Source organism: Gobius niger (assembly GCF_951799975.1).
Source record: "Gobius niger genome assembly, chromosome: 5".
Taxonomy (NCBI): Eukaryota; Metazoa; Chordata; class Actinopteri; order Gobiiformes; family Gobiidae; genus Gobius; species Gobius niger.
The window spans coordinates 15,552,408-15,572,319 of record NC_136856.1 but is presented as its reverse complement, the minus strand read 5'-3'; the positions used below and the strand labels follow the sequence as shown (position 1 = coordinate 15,572,319).

The 19,912-nt window shown below is 39.5% G+C and overlaps 2 protein-coding genes across 3 annotated transcripts; both read right to left on the bottom strand.

Annotated features, from left to right (window-relative positions):
- Positions 1-1,292: 1,292 nt before the first annotated feature.
- On the bottom strand, positions 1,293-10,553 carry LOC306963214 (CCR4-NOT transcription complex subunit 6). Of its 2 annotated transcripts, none has more exons than XM_079556705.1 (12): positions 10,403-10,553; positions 9,250-9,371; positions 8,467-8,653; positions 8,286-8,371; positions 8,104-8,208; positions 7,959-8,027; positions 7,723-7,880; positions 6,568-6,722; positions 5,094-5,248; positions 4,780-5,013; positions 3,528-3,730; positions 1,293-2,643 (listed from the first exon to the last, which is right to left on the bottom strand). In XM_079556705.1, the coding sequence occupies exons 2-12, from the start codon at positions 9,359-9,361 to the stop codon at positions 2,428-2,430; spliced, it is 1,680 nt and encodes a 559-aa protein (XP_079412831.1). In that variant the 5' UTR covers positions 9,362-9,371; positions 10,403-10,553; the 3' UTR covers positions 1,293-2,427. The 2 variants fall into 2 exon arrangements, with proteins under 2 accessions (XP_079412831.1, XP_079412832.1); XM_079556706.1 differs by having other exon boundaries at positions 9,250-9,363; positions 10,403-10,514.
- A 252-nt stretch (positions 10,554-10,805) lies between these two features.
- Positions 10,806-14,445, bottom strand: simc1 (SUMO interacting motifs containing 1). Its single transcript, XM_079557496.1, has 9 exons — positions 13,349-14,445; positions 13,027-13,271; positions 12,886-12,955; positions 12,638-12,786; positions 12,477-12,551; positions 12,270-12,401; positions 11,959-12,115; positions 11,787-11,871; positions 10,806-11,204 (listed from the first exon to the last, which is right to left on the bottom strand). The coding sequence occupies exons 1-9, from the start codon at positions 14,270-14,272 to the stop codon at positions 10,993-10,995; spliced, it is 2,049 nt and encodes a 682-aa protein (XP_079413622.1). The 5' UTR covers positions 14,273-14,445; the 3' UTR covers positions 10,806-10,992.
- Between the last annotated feature and the right edge of the window lie 5,467 nt (positions 14,446-19,912).

Sequence of the window (19,912 nt, the reverse complement as noted above, 5' to 3'; positions counted from 1 at the left end):
ACTACAATACTAATGCCATTCAGGAAAAAAAAAACTGGACACATTGGTTTCCATTGGAAAAAAAATGTTTAAAAACAACCAAGAAGGGGCAAACAAATGGGTCAAAACTTGATCTGAGTCAATTTATACTTCCTATTTACTTGCTTCCCTCTTGCTTTAAAAATGTTTAGGATTACATTAACAATGTTTCTGCCGAGACAAGGAGAGAGGGGCCTCAGCTGAGCTTAAGTGCTCAGTGTGGGCTCCATGTTTTAACATGAAGCCTGAATAATCTCCAGTGAGACTGGGCTCACGGCTTTGAGATGTGACATGTCTGTTCAGAGCAACAGCTGAGATCAGCCCCGTTTCTCTTCGTTTCTCTAAAAGCAATGTGGGCCTTCCACCTTTCCAATACAGAGGTAGGGTCCACCAATGGCACTATAGCTGCAGTGACAGGATAGGATACAAGGGTGAGCTGAGGGATTAAAAGACACAGCTTAAGTCATACACTGGAGGTTAGACTGAGGTCAGGAGGTTACAGGTGGGCAGGACTGGGGCATTGGTCTAGGACAGATGGCCAAGAGAGGAGCTAAAGGGCTAAGGGTCTGGACAGAATGCTGTGCCAAGATACAAAACGGGTGCAAAAATAATCCAAAACAGTGGGTTCAGATAAGACTATCTCTCATGTTCCTTTAGGGAAACGACAGAAGGTCAAAGGGCAAAAGCATACCTGATTACTATAGAGCTTAATGAGGAGGAATATACACATCATGACATTGTCATAGCTCATAAAAAAGGAACTTAACAAAAACAAAAAGGACATAAAATCTTCAAATGTGTCAACAGTATTTAAAAATAAAAGGAGAAAAGGTTGTTGAGGCGTTCGTTAAGTGTAAATAGTGCAAGACAACAACAACTGCTACAGTGAGGCACGATGTTCATTTGTACAAGTGGGATTTAGAGACAGCCACACAAACCAACAGATGTGGAATCACTGGTGGACTGCGCTCTATTCATGTGTGTCAAAAACTGATGGCAGCAGCGTGGATCAATGGCTTTGTTAATGGGCGAAAAGCAACAGGCAAACTTGAGTCATTGTCTATTTACAATCGCAGCGATGTGCTGAAAAATCAACTCAGCAGAAGGGCAGAACGAAATAAAATACGTCAATTACAGTTAATCTCAAGGGAGTGCAAAGGAGTGACAGCGAACGCCTCCAACAACCTTTTCTTACGTCTTTTGTACAAGCTGGTAATATCAATTCATCTTAACATTAACTGGATAAAAATTTAGCCATAGTTTACAATACAATCTTTTTTTTTTTCAAATCTGATCATAATTTACTGTTAGTACAAAAAACGCCAGAAAACAGGTCTTTTGTGGTTCATATACAATCATGTAAAGACTGAGTCGAGATTTCTGTTCTGTACAAACACGTGTGAAAAACCACTGCTTCTGTGTATGGGATTCATGGCTAGGGAAAGTCACTACTGGCCTTGGAGACAGTGCAGTGCTACAAATCTGCCTAAGAATTAGCTGGGTGAGTTTACATAAATGGAGTGGACAGTGAGAGGAATGCTGGTTTTACGCCCGTGTATCAGCCATTTGTCTCTCTCTGCCTAAAAGCAATCAATAAAAAGGAAAAAAGATTGTGGGAAAAGCGCCTCCAACCTCTCATTCCTTCAGCCTAGATCCCCTTGTCTAAAAGGTGACAGAAACATGGATCATGTGAGCTCCAAAGCATTAGCACTTTTGTCAACTAAAAGTTGGGGCTAAACAGTTAGCAAACAGGGTGGTAGCTGCAACCAGTCTGTCACAACATCCTTCCACAACACTACAAGGGAAATCGGACAGTTGTAAATTCTTGTAGCACCAAAGGAGACCGAAGCACCACAGAATGACAGCAGAAAAAATGGCCTCCATCTTCCTCGAGGAGAGCTGCTCTAAAGCTCAAAGCTGAGACAGCCCTTGAACGGCCAGATGACACGCACCGAGCGCAACGCAAAGATGCAGCTCTGGAACTGGTGCCTACCACCTTTGCTGGTTTGAGATTGATACAGAATAGTTGATTTTAGGTGCTTGTTAAGGTTTCTCTTGCACTATACTTGTGTGACAAACTGAATGAGCTACCCTCCATTTAAATTAAAAGAGAGCAACAAACAATGCTGTGGATTTGAGAATAAAAAGGGGGTTTGCAACAAAAACTTGATACAAACGCTTGGTGTATTGAGCAGTTAAAAATAAAAAACAGGAGAAAGGATAAAGAAAAATATAGAATATCTATAACATTATACGAAATCCCTGTCGGCCAGACCTCACTGTACGTATATTTTACAGGTTGTTTGTCTTCCCTCCAGTGGCTGGGGAAAGAGCTGGTAGTGGGAGGGAGAAGATTAAAAACAGAGCGGCTCTGGTGGCAGCTCCCTCTGGTGGTGTGGCAGGGACTCACTACCTGCGCGCTGGCAGATGGAGCCCGTTGACCTGTGGGGGCGCATTGGGCAGGAGCAGCTCCAGCTGGGCAAACAGGGAGAAGTGGTCAGAGGGGATGTGTGGGTGCGGGCACCCGGTGACATTGTTCTCAACCAGCCAGTGGGGGTCCAGAGGGCCCAAAATCCCCAGGACGTTCAGGTGAGGCTTGGAGTAGAAAATGTAGTCAATGACACCCTGAGGACGAGAGGGAAGCAAGTTAAATCTCTCATAGAAACACCTTGACAGATCACGACAGACTGGCTGACTTTTCAGATTACCACCCCCAAAATATTGACGCAAACAAATGGAGACCCCTGCAGTGCAACACCAGCTGCATTAACACTCATTTTAAGAGTCAAAACATTCAATTAAAACCTGTTAACAATAGTGATTGTATTCACGTTTTCACATATTTTTAATAATTAGATCTTGGAAACCGTCTCACGACCCCGGTGGGGGTCCTGATCTCCACTTTGGGAGCCACTAGTATAGAGTAAAGAGTCGTTTGCAGCACTCAGTTCTGAAAGGGGCTCATGTTTGGGAATATTTCGGATAAAAAGAAGAACTTATCTCACAAAAACAATTATTTACAAAAAATATTTCAGTACAAGATTATTATAAATTATATAAATGATCATGTTGGCTATTTAGAATTTAAAAAGTTAGTCGTCATTATTTCTTACTTAAGTGTATGATATAAATATTTCATGAACAATAACATTGTCTCAGTTTAGGCTATATTTTAGTTATAATTATTACATATTTGGGCCATTGTAAATAAATGTGTTCTTCCCCCTTCAGAGTGTGATAAAAGTGCAGCGCTTAATAAAGTGTCCTGACTGAGCCGGGCCTTAAACCTGGTCTGGACCCTTTTAAATTCTCTGCCCAAGTTTCCATAGTAACTGAGCCACACTGAGTGAGCCTGGTTTATGAACCCCAAATGACAACAGAATAAGCCACACTTGGCCAAATAAGCAGAGATTATGGAGTTAGTCAGTTTTATGTAACAGCCCACTGGTGCAGATCAGCCCAGAGCAACAATAACCCCCTCAAGTTTGAACTTTTCCTTCAGGACTCACCTTAAAGTCAAAGGTGTAGTTTGTGTAAGGCATCAGGCCGTTCTCATAGGCGCTCTTTAGCTTGAAGCCATGGGTAATTCTGCCGTTGGACGTGCTGTTCTTGCCATTGCAGTTAAATTTGGTCAAACTGTCGCTATAACGAAGCTCCTTGAAGTCTTTGTGAGTGCAGTCCACTCCACCAGCACTCAGGTACTCCACCACACCTGAGGGTCACAGCAGGACTCAGTAACAGCACAAATGTTACAGGAGCTTTCCTGTCAACTCATATTAGCTTTAACACGTGTTCACAGTGTCACAAAACAAATATCAGATGAAATATCCTTCATTACAACTTGATCAGATTCATAGTAATGCCGCTAATTGGTTTAAAATCTGATTAATCGAATCACAATTAATTTGAATGCAATAATTCTATTATGAATATCGGCATTAAAAAGCCTTTTCAAACTTTTAAATGCACACTGCATGATATTTTGAACTATATTAAATAAAAGAACGGGTTTGGATGACCTAACCCAGTAACGTTACAGTCAGGTCTGAGGATCTGAGGAGAGGTGGGTCGCTCACAGCAAACACATTGGTTTCGATTTTTAGGGATTTAAAAAAAAAAAGCTTGCATTTTATTCCGTTTACAGGGTGAAATGTTCTGCGGTGAGGCTTTAAGGACAAACTTGGCCAAATGATTATTTCACAAATTATGAATGAAAAGCGAGAGTTTAAAATCAGGGAAAGGCATTGTGTTACATATTAAATTACATGTGTACAAATCCCTCACGTAATTTCACATGAACAAACAACATTTTATCATGTGGATAATTATACACAGCCAAGTGTCTTCCTGTGTTCAACACAATAGTTTAGTGAAATGTTTGATAACTTATATCAGGGCACATATAGAATTATTTATCCGGCAGCTCCACTCAGCATCCTGTGGACGCATGAGGACCGCCTAGTCTCCTGCACGCTTCAGTCCGAGTGGACTGAAGGAGTTGAACACGTGACATTAGAATGGTGCCGGAAACAGAAGTCAGTAAGGTCATAGGTTTTGAATTTGGTTGAATTGTGGACATCCATGATTAAAGTATTTTCTTTTATGATATATCATATGATTTAACACGTTAATTTTAAATCATTTATATAGCCGAAGGAAACGTTTAGGATTGAAAGTTCTGATCAAAGCAAATATCTTTTCAATCCGATCCAGGACCAGAGCATTTTGAGTCAGCAACTCTTGCCAGTCCTTGTGACTTACCAGAGTCTGGGAGGGAGTTGAGGTCAGCGCACAGCACCAGAGGAATGGCATTGGTTTCTCCAGAGACGGATGACAACTTGAGGCTGCGTGTGGCTTTGTCCACAATGTTCTTCACCTCCGATAAAAACATCATGGTCTGGACCAGTTTCACGTCCGAATACTCAGGATCCCAGTGCATGTGAGCGTTGGCCACCAGCAGCAGCTGCTTCTCCATGCCATGGAGCGATTTTCCAGCTAAAATAAAAACAAGCAGGAGGTTGTTTATGTTTCCTTTTCAGCTTTTGTCAGACTATGTACGAGAGTGCGTTACTTACAGGAGACCTCCATCATTTCTTTGCGGACCTCGAGCAGCACAGCCACTCCAATATTATCCTTGGTCATGACTCTGTTCAGCATGGCCTCAGAGCCCTCGGAGTTAGCCATGGCCAGCTGGTTGAACTCCACTGTGTGTTTCTGCACTGCACTGAACCTGAGAAGAACAGTGATGATCAAATAGTTCATTATTTGCTTTCTTAACATATAGAATAGGGTGGAACTAAAAAATGTAATGAAAAATAGGGAATCAATCAATAAGAAAATAAATCATAGTATCTTTTTTTTTCTTAAAAACTCATCTTTTTGCTTTGGCCTTCGGTTCTATGTAGACCAGACACAGTTTGTGCCTTTATATATTACCTGTGTTCAAGTTTTATTGTGTTTATTGTACATATTGTTACTGTTCTTGTACAGCACTTTGGTCGACTATGGTTGTTTTTAAAAGTGCTTTATAAATAAAATTGACATTGACATTTTTTAATTAAAATCTAGGGCTCAGTCGATATAATATAGGCTTATTGATCTTTATATACAAGACATAACATATTACACCATGAAAGTTTAAAGTGACAGTTTAAAAAACTGCAAAGTGAGGAGAGAGTGAGAGTAAACTTTGAAATTAATCAAGTTCCTTCCTGATGGGATCGGACAGGCCAGTTCACATGAAATCTAGTCTAATTGGTCAAAGTGATAGCCCGGGATTCTGATAAGGGATTCTGAAAAGTCCCTTAAAGTCTGATAAGGGATTCTGAAAAGTCCCTAGGGACTTTTCAGAAGGCTTTGGAAAAAAACATTATCATTTAATACGTCAATTATACTGTCTGCAATCTATAACATTGGCAAAACATTTAGACTTACAGACCATCACTTTAAACGCTCCACCAACTCAGTGAATATATTGATTTTATATTGCATAGTGCCAATATATTGCACAAGTTTCTTAGTGTGTTTGTGATATAGTCAGTGCACTAAAATGCAGCGATGGGGAGGATGCTCCAGTTGGCAGAAAAGCGCGCTCTGGCTAAGAGGCAGCAGAAGCTACAAATTTAAAGCAAGTTTCATACATGTGGAGTTCTGTCCAGATGCCTTCTCTGCCTCTGCTGCAGCTCTTGTCTCGTCTCTGCTTCAAGAGTTTACCAATAAGTGTGTAGTGGCTTTTAATCAGGCAATTACTACTGTTGATCCAGGAAGATTTACCATTTGAGCTGGATTCGGAATACAACACAAGGTCAAGAGCTTTTAACTTTGAATGGTCAATAAACCAGAGGCTGACTGTATACCACAGCATGTTACTTTGAAGTGACAGTGCTCTTGAGTAAAACGTTTGGTTACTCTTAATTGTGAGTAAATATGTCCGTAACTAAAGCAAATGGAAGTTTAACTACAAACTTGGTTTTCTTTAATCTCATTTTTATGGGTTTGACCATTGCCTGTATCGTGTATGCGGGTGCGTCTCAAATATCTGGTACATACTTTTCCGTCTTGTAGAAGATTGCACACCCATCCACATGTTTCCGGTCAGACTCTGACATTGTCCTGGCTCGAGACTTCGGACTGAAGAAGCCGTCGTAGCCCTGCTCCTTCAGCTCCGGCAAAAAGAAGTTGTAGTACTGCTCGGTTTCAACTTCCTGCAATTCAGAGTCAGTCACAAACCTCCACCTACAACAGCTAGATCTTAGAAGATACAAATGATGCAGAAAACATGGAGGCAAAAGGATTTACAAATTGCCACACCATTTATGTAATCCAGGACGTAAATGTTAATACAGAGAACAGGGCTGTGCAATTAATCGAAATTCAATTACTATTGATATATATATATTTTTAATTATTATTATTATTCATATTACTCAATCAAGGCATACTTGAAATCATTTGTACTTTTCAGAAAACAGACAATACTCAGCAGAGTTTTTTTGATTCATTAATAATTAAAATAAAGATACTTTTTTTTAATAATCGTGATTTCAATTATGACTAAAATAATCGTGATTATATTTTTTTTAATAATTGAGCAGCCCTAACAATCACTTTGGCATGTAAGCACGAACACTTGCTTGCCAAAATAAAATACACTTGTCAGCAAAGTCTATATGGGTCATCATCACAGTGGATTATCTGGTTTCTAAATCTGAGCTGTACAGCCATTTTTTATTTTATTGACCTTTATTTAACCAGGATAGTCCCACTGAGATTAAGAATCTCTTTTTCAGGGGGGTCCTGGCCCCAGAGGGGAATCTATTGTACAAGTTTTTAGTGGTAGGGGAAACCTACGCAGACACGGGGAGAACATGCAAACTCCACACAGAAAGGCCCGTCCACGTGGTAATCGAACCTGGGACCTTCTTGCCGTGAGGCGTGAGCGCTAACCGCTGCGCCACCGTGTTGCCCATTTGGCAGGATTTTATGTCATATGTGTAGCAAGCAGCAACATACTGTGTGGTGTGGAAAATGTACAATACAGTGCCCTCCTCAGGGACACAAGGATGTCAACAACAAACATAAAACAAAACACCTAAATATAAGCAAATGCAGTATAACTGATTAAATATTATATGATTTGATACATTATGCTTAATAACTAATCTTCTTGCTGCATAATTGTGTGTAAACAATGTTGAACCTTACCTGCAAACTGATAATGTCTGCATTGCAGCCCATGATCTCCTGCATGATGGACTTCTTTCGGTATTCCCAGTTTAGAGCCCAAGAAGGACAGTAGCCGTATAGCTGACGAGTGGCATACTTATCACACAGCACATTGTAGCACATAACTGAGAATAGTGCTGGTAAAGGACAAAATACAATTTATATTAGGTTTACCATGAATTACCAACTAATATTTAACCTAAAATGTCTTTTACCAGATGGTCGTGTCCGGTCAGGCTCCTGAAGTGAAATCCACGACCGAGCCGGGGGCTGCTCTGTTGGTACTAAAGAGACGGCACAAACACTTCACATTATCAAGAATAATTTGAGGTTATTAAGGACTAAGCAGAAGTAACTCACTGCGCTTGATAGCCCCTGCCAGATTGTCTAACAAGTAGTTGAGCAGTCTCCGTGTGCCATCAGGCTCCTGGTAGAGGCTCATAATTTCTTGTGCAAGTGGGTTTCCTAACAAAAACAAGAGATATTAGTTTCAAATACAAAGGACAACCATCACTAACAGGAATAGATTCCAGGAAAGTTACCTTTCAACCCCAGTGTTTGTAACTGAAATAGTTTCCCCAATTCAAATGGTAGAACTCGCAACTGGTTGTTATTTAAAAGCAGTTCCCTGTAGGAAAAAGACAGTTGTTATACGTCTCTGAAGGACCAGTGGTTGACTGTAAAGAGCAGAGTAAAATCTACAGCTGAAAGTTCAAAATCCACCTGAGAGACACCATGTTGCCGAGCTCTGCCGGCAGGCTCCTGATCTTATTGGATGAGAGATCCAGGTACACCAGGTTGTGTAGTTTGGCAATGTCTGGCGGGATGCGTGACAGTGAGTTGTCACTGAGGTGCAGGGCAGTGAGATGGGTAAGAGACCACAGAGCTGTGCTGAGACTCCTCACTCGACCTGCACTCACAGAGACAGAGATGCAGCAAATCAACAAGTCACTAACAGTTCTTAGCCTCTTAAACTGAATAAAATCTTAAAGCTTTTAAACCTTAAGACAAAAATAAATGTTTGAAATCTTGAGATGACAAAAGAATCTATACAACTAAAAGACCCACAATCAATATCAATAAATTAAGTTGTCGACAAAAGTTACATTATTTAACATGTTTGCAGTTTAACTTGATGCAGAGAGGAAAGACCCTCATGCAGTATGAGTTTGAGGTGGGCGAGATGACGAAAACATAACAATTTCTTAAGCTTAGATCATCACATGTTCACACATCATGTGGATATTGCCTTTTGGAGGCAGCTAAAGTCATCTGCTTCTTCTGAAAGTCACTATGGTTGCTTAAATCCCACTTTCACTCACTTACAAGATATAAAGCTGCATTAAACAGAAAAAACACTCAATCACAATATGAGTATTACCAAAAAAAACTAATTGTAACAGGATCAGATATATAACCCAGCTGTACAGTACATCATAGCACTGAGCTTCTGAGCCCAGGGCCAGGTGTAAAAGAATCACACTGATTAAACACAAAGCATCTCACCACTAATTTCCAGCTCAGCCCAGTAAGACTTCTTCCCGTTGGCTGCCTCCTCGCTGGACATAATTGTGTACATCCGCCTTGGATCCGGCGGGTCATATTTTTCCTTGGGCATTCCTATAACACTAAAGAAATAGTAGTCAGTAGTCAACGCAATAATTGATCAGGAATCACTGCATTGATCACAGGCAGTGGGACGAGAGTTAACTTGAACACATTTAAAACAAAAAAAGCTGGTTTTGTAGCTTCTACCTGCAGTTTTCAACTGAAAATAGTTTGACAATACTTTTCCCATTAACAATGTGTGCTATAATTATCCATGTGAGACTTTCCCATATAACCCCGGGAACATTAGAGTAAAATATAGTTAGCCTCTGCTAATTGGTGCAACGCCTCATTAAGCGATTGAGAATATACTTTTACATAACGTTAAACAAAAGCTACAAAAATCCATGTAGCATGTGTGCCAACTGTATTGTGAGACAACGGAATATTGTATGTATGGCTTTCAGCACATAAACTGATCAAAAGTCAAAGCATACATTATTTACTTGTGTTACTTCCAGTGCCACGATGCTGTAAGCAACAACACAAGAAATTGGGCGAACTGATTAGCCTAGCTTAACCTAAATAGACAGGTTAGCCATCAAAGCAACGTTACACATCAACATTGCACGACCTTATTGAATATCGACAAATTGGAAGTATACACAGGGCTACACCAAAAGCATCCGACTTTTATAGATAATACAATACATTACGTGCCACTTCCTGAGAGAAACTGTGGGATTTTGAGCATTTGTTGTTTACATAATAGCGGAACACTAGCATGCGCATTAACACTAGCTAGGCCACGAAGTATCGCATCGGTTAGCCCTCGAAAACGCCTCATAAAACACAGGTAAATTGATAAGGTTATCTTAAACAGTGAACAGGGGTGCCCATGAGGCTTCACGATGCCTTTGGTACAAACCGTGGGCAATTAGCCTAGCTTGTGTTAGCATGTTAGCTGAACGATCCGAATAATTCTGTGCTGCTATTTTCTGTTTAGCTGCGCTCTGTGGCAAGATATGTACCGTCAATAGGACAGGGCGGTCAACGCACGGTTAAACACATGGAAAATGTTCACGTTTTTAAAGGAGGACTTCTGCTTTACCTTCAAGAGCATACCAAATAACGAGGACGACTGCGTGTTCTCTTTTGTTTTCTAGCTACTTCACCCCCGTTTCCGCTGCTGTATCATGGCGACTGTCAGGGCTTTTTTTTCTCTCTGCCGATAACTGCGCTTCTTCCTATTGGCCACAGTGCAGACGAGCCAACCAGCTGTTGAGCCTGGCCAACAATTCAGTAGAAATGAAAATAACTTCGACGAGGCACAAGAAACACTGTTGCAAGTCATTTAGTTCAGCAAAACGTTGCCAGAAATGGGCAACACGCAGTGATAAATCTGTGCATATAAACGATCAATCAAATGTTGCCACTTATGACAAAAAAAACAAGTGTACAGTATGTTTTGGATGAGAAAATACACAGAATCACATCTTAATAATTCTGAAAAAAAATAACAAAAAAACATTTAATATGGGCAAAGTGTGCCAAAAGAAAGACACAACATAACACCTTTTGTGAGTCAACAATGCATTTTAAAATTACAATCAGACATCTTTTAAATAAAATGCTTTTAAAATCTTGTATTGCTATACATACAAATATATACACACAGTCATACAGATATAGTTCATGGCTTTAACACTGACACACATCCAACAGGTGATCTTGTAAATAGGTGAGTGACTCCTCAACGTGGAGAGGCAGTGCTTCACCAACGTCGTCCTGTGACCTGGACAGGAAGGCTTCTACTGCTTCACGAACCAAACATTTGGACAGCTTGTCTTCAGGCTTGTAAACTGAGGGGCCAACTATGTCTCTTTTTTCTGTCTTAGAGCCACAAAGATATCCTAAAAATTAGGGGAAGAAAGAAAGAGGGAAAAAAAATTATAATGTAAATATTTCAGTGTGAGTTCTCAGTCATCCAAGTTTTAACATAAAACTAGGGCTGCACGATATTGAAAAAGGCTTGTGGGCAATGCAGCGATATTAATGTTAATGCAATTTTTTCTGAACCATTTCAACACGGCATGTTCCATTCACTTTTAACACAAATTGTAAATGATTTGTTTTTCAGTATATTGTGTCAAAACAAGACTTCCAAAACACAAAATCAGCACCAATACAAGGCTGAAATAAACTTAAATCAATAAAACTAAAACTTAACCTAAACATTTTTAGTTCCATGCATTGTTTTAGTTACAGGATAAGTGTCTCAGTCAGATAAGACTCAGGTAAGACTTCATCTTGCGATGTATTGTAGATTCTTGCCATGCAGATATTGCATGTTTTGCAATGTATTTTAAAGCCCTAGATAAAACTCTGTTTCATTTGTTACTTTAAGAAATGTTTTTTTTCCTTCAGTTTTTTACCCAAAGATTATAAAGGTAACATGTGATGCATGGAGTTGTTAATGGGAGGAGCACTAATACCTTTCATTGCATTGTTGTAGCTGAGCAACAACATCCAAAGAAGACAGACCAATTCTTCCCATCTCCGCCATTTTTCAGTGCCATCCTAAGAAAACACAACCATTTAGGAACTATGGTCTCTTTCAGCTAGGCTTCAGATAGATAACAGCTACAATACAGGTGTATGATATACTTTAGGATCAGGTGATAAGGTGCAGTTTTTAAGGAAGTGGAGTAGAAGACTCAGTGACATGGGCACAGAGGTTTTGACTGGGCAGGAATAGTCCAGCAGATGTTCCAACAGCTTACACATAAGCAGCTTGCTCTGCAGGCTCTCCAGCAGCAGCATTCTGCAGGCCAAGGACAGATAATTCCATTAAAACCCAAGAAATTCAGTAACAATAATAGACTTCAGGCTTAAAACAATATAGTGTGTCCTTTGAGTGCAAAATCGATTTATTATTGTTATATTAGTGCAAAAATACATAGTTTTTTTTTACACACCTTTGAGGCCGTGGTGGTACACTGCTGATAAGCATGTGAAAAAGCTCCTGAGAAAGCTTATTAGAGCCTATAGCAGGAGAGCAATCCACCTCTAAAGCTAAAGACAGCATCCTCTGGAAGATGGCCACAATTCTGCAGTAGAGAGGGAGTAAAGCAAATCAAGCACAATACAATTGTAGTATAAAAGAAAATGCCAAATCGTGTTACCTGGTGTGTTCTCCTCCCATCTCATTACAATCAGTTGATTTCACAATGGCAGAAAACAACCACTTACATACATCCCTAAAACAGAATAAGGTATCAACACCATGGGTCATAACAGGAAAGACCAATACCATCATGTATCAGACTACTTGGAAACAGATTACCTAATATGAGAAAACTGATGATCAAATGACAATACAGCTTTGGCAAGTGACTGATATAGAGCAGATGTGGTTTGTTTGGATTTGAAGTCATCTTCCAAGGTCTGCACCACATACTCTAGGAACATGCGCACAGTTTCAGGCCGGTGTTCCTTTGAGCAGGAGAAAGGAATAGAAAACATAATTTCACATACAATAGGTTCATGTAAAAGACAAAAGAGTTGCTTTGTGAAGGGGCTGCACCACAGTACCTGCTTTTCTACGACATTGCTTAACATTTCCCAGTCCCAAGGAGCAGACCATTTATCGGCATTGTGATACCTAAAAAAAAAAAATCAAATACATAAATAATGTATAAAACAAACAAAAGATTTTAGCGCTTGTGGTCTAACCGTTGAGTTCTCATTAGAAGATCAAAAGCTTGCACACAATTATGATGTGGAGACTGTGGGTTAAGCAGGATGCCCCACAGAAGGTGTGAGGTGATGTCTTTGGGAGGGTAGTAACCGGGCAGCATCAGGTCTGACAGAAGCTCCAGAGTTCCGTCTTGGTAACTTTCTTCTATGGTACTGTATACCATGCTGAGGCTCTGGCGACACAGCAACTGTGGCTTTCGGATACAGTCTTCTTCATCAACCTTATGAATAGACATATGGTAAATCAATGTTCAGCTAAAACAGGTCCAGGGAAATTAAGATAAGTTGTATTTCTTACCAGAAGATCAGCTCTTCTATGTAATAGATTTTTGACAACAGCAGGGCATACATAATATTTATCATCTTGTGTGGGTGATGTACAGTACAATTCAGAGTCCTCTATCTCCTCCTCTCCGCTTTCATCCCAACTAAATGACAGTAGACTATCGACTCCGAAATCGTCTTCACAAGTAAAAGGCTCTTTGTCCAAGTTTATCGTTTTACACGCTGATGGAGAAGATTCAGGGGTCTGACTACAGCTCCTGGAGGCCTTGTCAAAAGTCCTTTCACCACAAGGAGGTTCAGGTAATTCTGTAACTTTTAAGCTTTCACATATAGGAATTGTTTGGGGGAGGGAGTTAACATCCTCACAGAGAAAGGTAGTGGGGTGGGCAGGAGAGCCGTTTCTGGATGCACTGAGTGGAGGTTGGACTGTTGAAGTTCCTATAGGGAGGGAAGGGCTGACGGACCGAAGTTCTTTTGAAAATAGACTTTGTGCTTTGCCTGATGAGGAAGCACATGCAGGAGAGGGAACAGTTGAAAGATCACCAGTATCCTGTGTGAAAGTCGGGCGAGAAATTTGATGCTCCAAATGAAAACTGTCAGCCTGGCTACAGTGAGTCAGAGGAGATTCTTTGCGTGATCCAGTAGCTTTCCCTTGGCAAGATTCCTCCTGTGTGTCAAAGGGCTTGATGCATTTAAGTGTGGTTGAATTAAACAAGTCTAGGCAATCTCTTCCTTCCTTGTGTTTTTGTTTAAAATGTAAAGACATTGTCTCACCAGTTTTTATCACACATACTCTATCTAATGCTAAAAGTTCTTTAAGATGATTTTCAAGAATGGGAAGTCTCTTTAACTTTACTGATGTTGACCGATGACAAGATGATGTTTTGATGAGAAGAGGTTTTGGGGATCTTAAAATTCTTCTTCCTGCACAAGACATGGTGTCTTTACATTTTTTTCTTGAATTTCTTGCAGATTTTTCTTTTGCCTTAAAATCATCCTTTGTCGACGGATGGTGTGAGTCTGCAACCAGTTCAACTGTCTGACTGTCTGACAGTAAATTATTATCCCCCAAAAAATGATTGTTATCTTCAGTCAAGTCCACCACTGCTACGGGTGCAGGATCAAGTGAAAAGGTGTTTAGTTTGGCATGTGCTGATCTTCTACTTGTGAGGTCAATGCAAGGCTGCGGAAAAGACACGAGACACATTAAGAGATCTAGTTTCAAAACAGACTGGACAAATTTTCAGTAGGTGCAAGTTACACTGGGTAGCTTTGTTTAAACTGAACTTAAAATGTCAGTAATATGTTATGATGATGTTCTGTTATGTAATCTTTGATTAATAAATATACATCGGCTACTTTAAGGTGTGATGCTACTTTTTTTTTTTTTTAAAGATTTTCCTCAACAAATGCACTGCTCTGATATAAATTTTGTTGTGCGTTCCCACTCTTTCTTCCCCTGTGCTTACAGATAGAGAGACCGACCCTCTCATGAACCCATGTGACCACCCAGTTTTTCTTTGATTGCACATTTTTCTGACTATTTGCACCCCCTGAGTGTTCTTGACAGCTGATGTAAACAAGGGAATTTCTCTATTGTGATATCAGTAAAGTTCTATCTTATCTTGCTCTAGGCAGTGCATCATATGATCATTATCCTAAACAACCGACATTATTTACACATAATGTTAGCTATGTACAAGTGTGTAACTACAGTCTTAATACTAACTACTAACTACTCTTACATACATATTAAACATGCAAACGGAATATTCTTACCACGAAAAGGTAGCGTTAAATCAATTAAAGAGCTACAGTTGATTGTTTGTTGTATGGAGCAAAATGTGATGTGTTTTGTTTTGATTCGAAACATACCACGGGCGTTGTGATCTTTAGGGCATTGACCTCCACTCGCACCGACGACAGTGGCAACGTCTCATTCTTGTTCGAGTAGCACCCCACGATCTCCACCTCAGATTCACCCTCGGAGTCTGAGCTAAGTGTAATCACCACAGCCATCTCTAACAGTTACTTCTGACTGTTAGCTTTGAGAATTGAGAACCAACAACTTACAACCATAAAGATGACCCTCACAGAAGTACATTGGCACGTGCATATGCCGAGACAGATGGAGTGTCTTGAAATGACTGTTTTATACGGAACGGTTGACGTTGATATCCATAGTTAACGTTAAAGTCCATTGTTAAGACATTATTTTGCTAACGCTAGTGTCAATGCTAATTTTACGTTAGCTTTAGCGGTCGTCTCCGTTCAGCGTGAGGATTTCTTCAGACTTTTATTATAAAACAAATTAAATATACTAAGGATATCAATAAGACTAAATGTTGCAAAGCTGCTAATACGATTATATAAATTATATATTTTCGAAATGGCCATAGCAAGGCAACAGACCCTATTTCCTTGTTATTTCGCAGCGGACCACAGTGAAAGATTATTATTGGACAACACTGGTGAGGCGGTAAAAGGGGCGGGGCCAAATGCTATAATAAAACTCCAGAAAAATATTTCAGCAGTTACCATGGCAAATGAGGCGGCCATGTTACAATTGTCCCAGTTATGTTAGTCAAGAAGTTGTAATAGTAATTGTATTGTAAAATAAGGGGCAAATATTCAATAAACCACAAATTAATAATCAAGTAGCCAAGCTTACTGTGATAATTGTGGCACAGGGAAGTTCACCTGTCGTTTTCAGGACACCGAAATATGAACATGATATAAACACTGGGCTCTGTTTTTATACGGTAGCTTTCCATGCCAAACACTATGGATATATGCCTGATAAATCAATACGTTTATTTACACCACACAAATTAATAGTTAGTGAATAATAATAATAATAATAATAATAATAATAATAATAATAATAATAATAATAATAATAATAATAATAATAATAATAATAATAATAATAATAATAATAATAATAATAATAATAATAATAATAATAATAATATAGGCTAATTCTTTTATTTACAAACCGCCGTCTCTTTTGTGTATTCTCACTTACCACCACTAGACGGTGCACTTGTTGCAGGGAAAGAATGTTGACGTTAGTTGCCTTCTAAGATACTGTAGGTAAACACTGCGACTCTATCAACACTATCAAGACTTAAGACTTAAGTCAAATAGATTGAAAGTAATTGTTCACTGTGTAAATTGTATATTGGCCAAAGTTGGAATTGATGGTGATTGCTCTTGGCCATTTACATATGTGGACCAGATTATTAATTTATTGGTTTATTTGGCCGGACACCGGATTGTGTGTGTGCGTGTGCGTGTGCGTGTGCGTATATATATATATATATATATATATATATATATATATATATATATATATTGAAGAAGGCCTAAAGAGATTCTGTCCCATTTGTCTTGAGAAAGTTCACACTGCCCATTTAACTTAATGTATGTGGCATATAGTATAAAATATCTTGCAATTCCTTAATACTGACAGGGTGTTTAAGTTGTATGCAGTGATGCGTGGTAGACCATTCCAGAGATTTCACAGTTCAATTGAAAATTGCAGACTGTTCATGACACCCCGAATGAACTAAGTTGAGCTTCAAGAAACTTTTAAAATCCACAAATCAAAAGGTGGATGGGTTTGCTTTGAGACTTTGGGGGGAATCATTTTACTCCATTGGCTAGATGATGTGATTCTATATTCTAGCTGCCTGAGGTTAGATCTGCATCTGTTGTCCAATTTTGCCATCTGTAAAAAAAAAAAAAAAAAAAAAAAAAAAAAAAGAAGAAGAAAAATAATCTTTAAAACACAATGACAACCCAGACACTGTCACATGGAGGGAGAAAAGTGAAAGGCTTTGTGTTTACTAAAATTTTTATTTTTTTACTTTTAAGGTGCCATTTTCTTTGTAGATAGCATATAGCCGATATGCTGTCTTTTCTTGTTGTTTTTTGCATCTCATTTTTGACTTACGTATATAATTAATTTCACCCGAGAAATAGAATAAAATCATGATCATTAATATTGTTATGGGTGTTTTTGCTGGTGAAAAAACCTAAAAATATCTTCCTTTTAGCGGGCTCACCTCTCCTCAGACCTGACTTATAACTGATTTACCATCTTGTCTCTATTAAGACTTACTTCTGTTTGGCCAAACAATGAATCGAATAGATGGATAACCTTTATTACAGACTCATGGTACATTAGGTCATCTTTATTTTGATAACCCACTGGTAAAATTAGGATCAATGTTGGTGTTGTTGCTAAATGTTTGTTAATCAGCATCTTGTGGCTGGAAAATTCTTGTTACATAACATAACCTGGAATGTTACGCAGTATGGCTTTAATGTCAATGTTATCGAATGACCTCAATAGAAAAGACAACATTTACTTCCATGAACATAAAACACACAATTTTAAATGGAAGATGCATCCAAAATTTTAGGATTTCGCCATGTTTCAACAGGTATTTCCTTTCTTGTAAAACATCCTCATTATAGTCAGTCATTCGCACAGAGTTGATTAGCATCTGTCGTGCTTTCAAACTCTTAGTATTTGAATATTCCAAAAAGTCTATGGAGATTTAGAATGGGATTTTTACAAGAGAATTTTGAAACTTACACAAATCTCCAAAAGAAAAAAAGCTGATCGGGTTGTTCACACATACTTAACAGAGAGGAAAAAGTGTTTGGAAGAATAAAAATGTGTAGATTTATTCAAGAGACACACAGTTCTCTGAGCGGACTCTTGTCCTTGTTAAGGCACGTGGACATTGAGCACGTCCTCACTGTGTTCTGAAAATACAAACTCTGCCTCTGAAGCACATCTAATTGAGCTCTCAGAAACAAATCCAAGTTCAATTAGACACGAGGTAGACCTTCCGGAATATCCCGAATGTGCCTCCAACACTCCTGTCCATACACGGTCAAAGTATAACCAAGACTGCAATCAGAGGATGTAGTAAACCATTGCAAACATATGAATGCACTGAGCGCTCAAGACGTCTAATATGGGGCCAACTGGCCTAAAGACAACATGCCGGAGCAGGTCTGTGAATCACACCGGACCTAAAATAGAACCCAGCTCCTTTCAGTGGCAGGCTGTGAAATGAGAATGGATAATCTGGAATCGTACGGTGTGCGGGTTGTTCCTCAAAAGCATAATTCGCATTGATGTGGGGGCAACAAGAGCATGCAAACAAGCACTTTTTCTGTCTTCAGTTTAAGACAGTGTTTCCCAACCAGAGGTACAGGGACATAGTGGTATTCAAATAGTATTTTGATAACTGCAAGGTGTGAGTTTGGGAATATTTCAGATATTGAACACATTGATTTTTGCCAACAGATTGCAGTTTTAGTTGATATTTATTATAAATAACGTTCACTATACTTGAGGTAGGGGGCGCTCATCATGTAAATTAAAGAAGGAATGAACGCTGGAGTAGAATGCTGTCCCAAGCTTGGATAAAGAGAGCTGGTCTCAAATGTATGTGTGTCATTTGCAGAGACGTTTTTTCCTATAGGCAAACTATGCAAGTTGCGTTGGCCCCCGCAACCGCAAGGGCCCAGGCATCTCAGTCAAACTGATTAATCAAGGCCTTGTTACGGGCCAATTTTGTTTCAAAGATGAGTTGAATCCACACGGTTCTCATGCACATAGTTACTTACAGTAACTCTGGTTCTCTGAATGTGCACCGTCTAAAACGAGTTGGGTTACTCACAGGCTAATTCTCAGTGGTCAGACAGAAATAACCGTCAGGTGCAGATTTCAATTAGTTTTAAATCAGCGGTTCCCAAACTGTGGGTCAGGGACCAGAGGCGAGAGAATGGGACCATTTTCCATTTACCATTTTAAAAAGTTGTCTCACTGTGGCTTAGTGGTTAGTGGTTCAACCACAGAGGGACGGGGCCTGAATTGAGGTAATTATGTTCTACTTCTGTCCTGCACTAATGCACAGTGGAACCGTTTTCACCGTAAATCATTTTGCTCTTCGTCGAATAGCCATGGGACGTGTACTATAGGGCCCCCATGCAGATGTTTGCTTAGGGCCCCAGAAGGGCCAGCACCGGCTCTGGCCATTTGCTATAATTACAGCAGGAGGCAGATGATTTAATGCAGCAAAAGCTAAAGGACATCTGCAATTGCGTTTGCTGATTTCTCTTGTATTTAATCATAATTACTGAGGCTTTTTTTTTATGCACAATCTCGTTTGTTATATTTTGTTGCAGGTCAGTCTCGGGTCAGTCTGTCTACAAAGAGAGGGGAAGAAATTGGTATATATATCCCTTCACACAATTTCCCCAGACTCAAAGAGATGGACAGAACATGACAAAAGCAAACACAAAGGAGGTACAAGGCGCAGGAGCAGAGACAATGCTTTGCAACAGGTGCCAGAATGAAAGCAGGCACAACAAAGAGAGATGTTTGTTTCCCTCAGCCTCAAAGTTTGTGCCGCTGTCCTTCAGTATACACTGCTCACAAAAACTTAGGGCACACTCACAAAACACATCCTAAATGTCAATCAATTCGATTTTTCGGATGAAAATCTTTATTCATAGTGTTGGGCAATGTGTTGAGAACAAAATAACATAA

Bases quoted from the DNA above. Each gene is read 5' to 3' on its own strand.
- LOC306963214 (XM_079556705.1), bottom strand. From the start codon at position 9,361: ATGCCCAAGGAAAAATATGACCCGCCGGATCCAAGGCGGATGTACACA. The intron at 8,654-9,249 runs GTGAGATGCTTT...CTGTGAGTGCAG, and splicing joins GGCTGAGCTGGAAATTAGTG to GTCGAGTGAGGAGTCTCAGC. The intron at 8,372-8,466 runs GTGGATTTTGAA...TTTTTCCTACAG, and splicing joins GGCAACATGGTGTCTCTCAG to GGAACTGCTTTTAAATAACA.
- simc1 (XM_079557496.1), bottom strand. From the start codon at position 14,272: ATGTCTTGTGCAGGAAGAAGAATTTTAAGATCCCCAAAACCTCTTCTC. The intron at 12,787-12,885 runs GTACTGTGGTGC...TCCTGCTCAAAG, and splicing joins GCAATGTCGTAGAAAAGCAG to GAACACCGGCCTGAAACTGT. The intron at 11,872-11,958 runs GTATATCATACA...GTGTTTTCTTAG, and splicing joins CCTTATCACCTGATCCTAAA to GATGGCACTGAAAAATGGCG.